Below are 3,317 nucleotides of genomic sequence, written 5' to 3'. Positions count from 1 at the left end.
CAAGTGTGATCATTGCCAGAGTAGCTCTCTGGCTTCCATGCCAGTGGCATGTAAATAGCACCATTTGAGCATGATCATTACCAGCGTCGACTTACTGGCACGTGAAAAAACATTTGAGCGAAGTCGTTGCCAGTACTACTGGACTGGTACCTGTGCATGTGGCACGTAAAAAACACCATTTTGAGCATGGCCATTGCCAGTACCGCCTCACTGGCCCTTGTGCTGGTGGCACGTAAAAGCACCCACTACACTCTTGGAGTGGTTGGCGTTAGGAAGGGCATCCAGCTGTAGAAACTCTGCCAGATCAGATTGGAGTCTGGTGCAGCCTTCTGATTCGCCAGTCCTCAGTCAAATCGTCCAACCCAAACTAGCATGGAAGGCGGACGTTAAATGATGATGATGATGATGATATATATCAACAAACCACATATGTAACAGCAAACAAAATAGACCTCAAAATCATTGTAAATAGAGTGCTAAGTTTATTAAATAACACAGTCATGGAATACTTATATTCAGAATTCCAAGTTTCTCAATAGCAATTTGAATGTTAATGTTCTTCAGCTTTTGTAAGCACGTTACATTGATGTTATATGTTTGCAACAGCTGAAGAACATTAGCAATCAAATTACTACTGAGAAGCTCGAAGTTCTGAATGTAAGTACTCCATGCTTGTTTCATTTAATAATTGTATAAATACATATATAAATATGTATGTATAAATATATACATAAATATGCTTTTAATTTGTTTAGGGCAGATGTGCTTATAAAAGCTTCTTTGCTTCCTGTTGTCAGCTACCACGTATTATTCCCATCTACCAGAGTAATCCTATGGGATTGTTATGTATGTAGAACACCTTACAGCTTAGAATAGATAGAGTAATGACAAAAATGACTTGTGGGTGGAAATTTCTAGACTTTATTCATGTATTGTAACATATATTTCTGCATCCCCCATGCTCATTTGTGAGGACATTTTCACATCCATAGAATATTATCAAATATTATTTATAATATCTAGGAATCTTGCCAGTGCTGCTGGACTGGCTCCTGTGCAGGTGACATGTAAAAAACACCATTTTGAGTGTGGTCGTTGCCAGTACCGCCTGACTGGCTCTCGTGCTGATGGCACGTAAAAGCACCTACTACACACTCGGAGTGGTTGGCATTAGGAAGGGCATCCAGCTGTAGAAACTCTGCCAGATCAAACTGGAGCCTGGTGCAGCCATCCAGTTTGCCATCCAGTGAAGTGGACGTTATATATACACTAGCAGTATAGCCAGGCGTTGCCCGGGATTAAGCTAGGATTATAAAGTGATCAAGTGCTTTATTTCAAACCAAATTAAGTAACATTGACATCAGATTTGAGTGAAATCCATTGAAATTGGTTTGGCTGAAAATGGTTTGCTGGCAATTTATTTGTGAAATCCCATAAGGAATTAGTTTATTGGTTATTTCCACTCATTGACTGCTTTTTTTAAAGTTGCATTAGAGATCTGCATAGGAGAAGGTCGATCTGAAGGTTTGCATTGGGGATCTGGATTGGAGCAATTTATGAAAACTTACCACAGCCTTAACCAAAACATAGGGGGCCTGCCCCTCTAGGTTAACTTTATGAGCAACTTAGCCAATCACTGATATCAGCCGAGTGAGTATTGTTGGAGAAGTTAGCATTGTCCAATAAAAAAGAGGAAGAGTCCATAAGTCATATTGCCATGGTTTGAGAATATGTCTGGCCAATGCTTTCAGATCACTGTTTATAACCACATCGGCTGCAATGACAACTTGTCTATAAAACTTTGCTATAGACAACATTGCGTGTTCTTCCCTGAGGAGCATACACAAAAAGAGTGTTTCTACTACCCACATGGGAGCAGGCCACATAAAGTTTCCCATGCGAAAAGCATGGCTCCCCCAAATGGATACCTGCCACCGATAGTGTTTGGCCTTGGGATTTGTTGATGGACATGGCAAAGCATGGTCTCACCGGGAACTGCGATCTGCGGAAGTGAAATGGCATGTCTGACCCCAAGGGATAAAGGTGCATCCTTGAAATGAAAACATTTTCACCCCTCCTGTACTCTGTAACAATGCTGGCCTCAATCAAGTGGGGCATCAGGGACTTAACTACTAAGTGGATCCCGTTGCACTGTTTAGGCAGAAGCAAGTTTCTGATTAGCATAATTGGACATCCAACCCTTAGCCTAAGAATGTGAGGTGGAAGCCCTGCTGGCTCCAATAAGTTGAGAAACTCGATAGGGTAATTGATAATGTCTTGGGGGTCACAGGTCCGGTCAATCGATTTGTAGATGCGCTCCTCACCCAGAATTCGGCTTATGAGTTGGTCATTGACAGCACTGACAGCTCCATTTTTGGGGGCCAGGATGGTTCTTTCACTGAGCCAATTGATGTCTGCATAGTTACTTTCCAGATTGGGGAACACTGTTTCCAAAAGATTAGAAGGGTTGTCCACTGTGTTGCACAGTTCAGAGATGGATATGTCACCCTTATCATTGTTAGGAACCTTCCCTTCTCCAAGGGCTAAAATATCTTGAGCAAATGCTGTAGACGTGCTATCACCAAGCAAGTGCGCACGCATGTTTGTGCCTAGGCTTAACGTCTTAACCTGGGGCCACAACGTGGATGACTTAAGGCATGCACACACTTCATCAGCCCTGCTCCATTTAAGGACGACAGGAAGGGTTTGTCGGAAATCTCCCGAAAGCATAGAAGCTGTAGAATCCCTGATATCGTTCAATGTGCTAGTTGCTAATTACATCGTCATTAGGTTTTACTTTCTAATTGAATTAACCAACATACGGAGATGAAGAATATGGAAAACATATTTTTAAATCTCAAATTTACCATGAAAAACTACAGCTAAATTTTTAGATAACACTCGCATGATTTTCACTAATTGTTGTGTGAGAAAGTATATATAATGTCATTATAAAATATAGTGTATTTCAAAAACATCCTATATTTGAAAGTGTATCTCAATGTTTAAGAAGAAAAAAAAGCATTTTACATTTTCAGCCTCAGAAATTTCACCCCCCACACCCATTGATCTTTTCACCATTTATTTTTCAATGTACGGGGAAAATACGGCGATTAAGAATATGGAAAACATTTTTTCACCCTTCGTAAGAAATATAACAGTCAAGTAAAGAATTTAAACATAAAAGCAAACAAAAACTAAGAAACAAAATGTGCTAGTTGCTAATTACATCATCATTAGGTTTTATTTCCTAATTGAATTAACCAACATATGGAGATGAAGAATATGGAAAACATTTTTTCACCCTTCGTAAGAAA

The 3,317-nt window shown here is 40.1% G+C and overlaps 1 protein-coding gene across 1 annotated transcript; it reads right to left on the bottom strand.

Moving 5' to 3' along the window:
• Positions 1–498: 498 nt before the first annotated feature.
• LOC106883210 (uncharacterized) lies at positions 499–2,601 on the bottom strand. Its single transcript, XM_014934132.1, has 2 exons — positions 2,200–2,601; positions 499–606 (listed from the first exon to the last, which is right to left on the bottom strand). The coding sequence occupies exons 1-2, from the start codon at positions 2,599–2,601 to the stop codon at positions 499–501; spliced, it is 510 nt and encodes a 169-aa protein (XP_014789618.1).
• Positions 2,602–3,317: the final 716 nt, after the last annotated feature.

The sequence above is a fragment of the Octopus bimaculoides genome, chromosome 3, assembly GCF_001194135.2.
Source record: "Octopus bimaculoides isolate UCB-OBI-ISO-001 chromosome 3, ASM119413v2, whole genome shotgun sequence".
Classification (NCBI taxonomy): domain Eukaryota; kingdom Metazoa; phylum Mollusca; class Cephalopoda; order Octopoda; family Octopodidae; genus Octopus; species Octopus bimaculoides.
The sequence above is the reverse complement of the archived record's forward strand: the minus strand, read 5'-3'. Positions and strand labels throughout refer to the sequence as shown.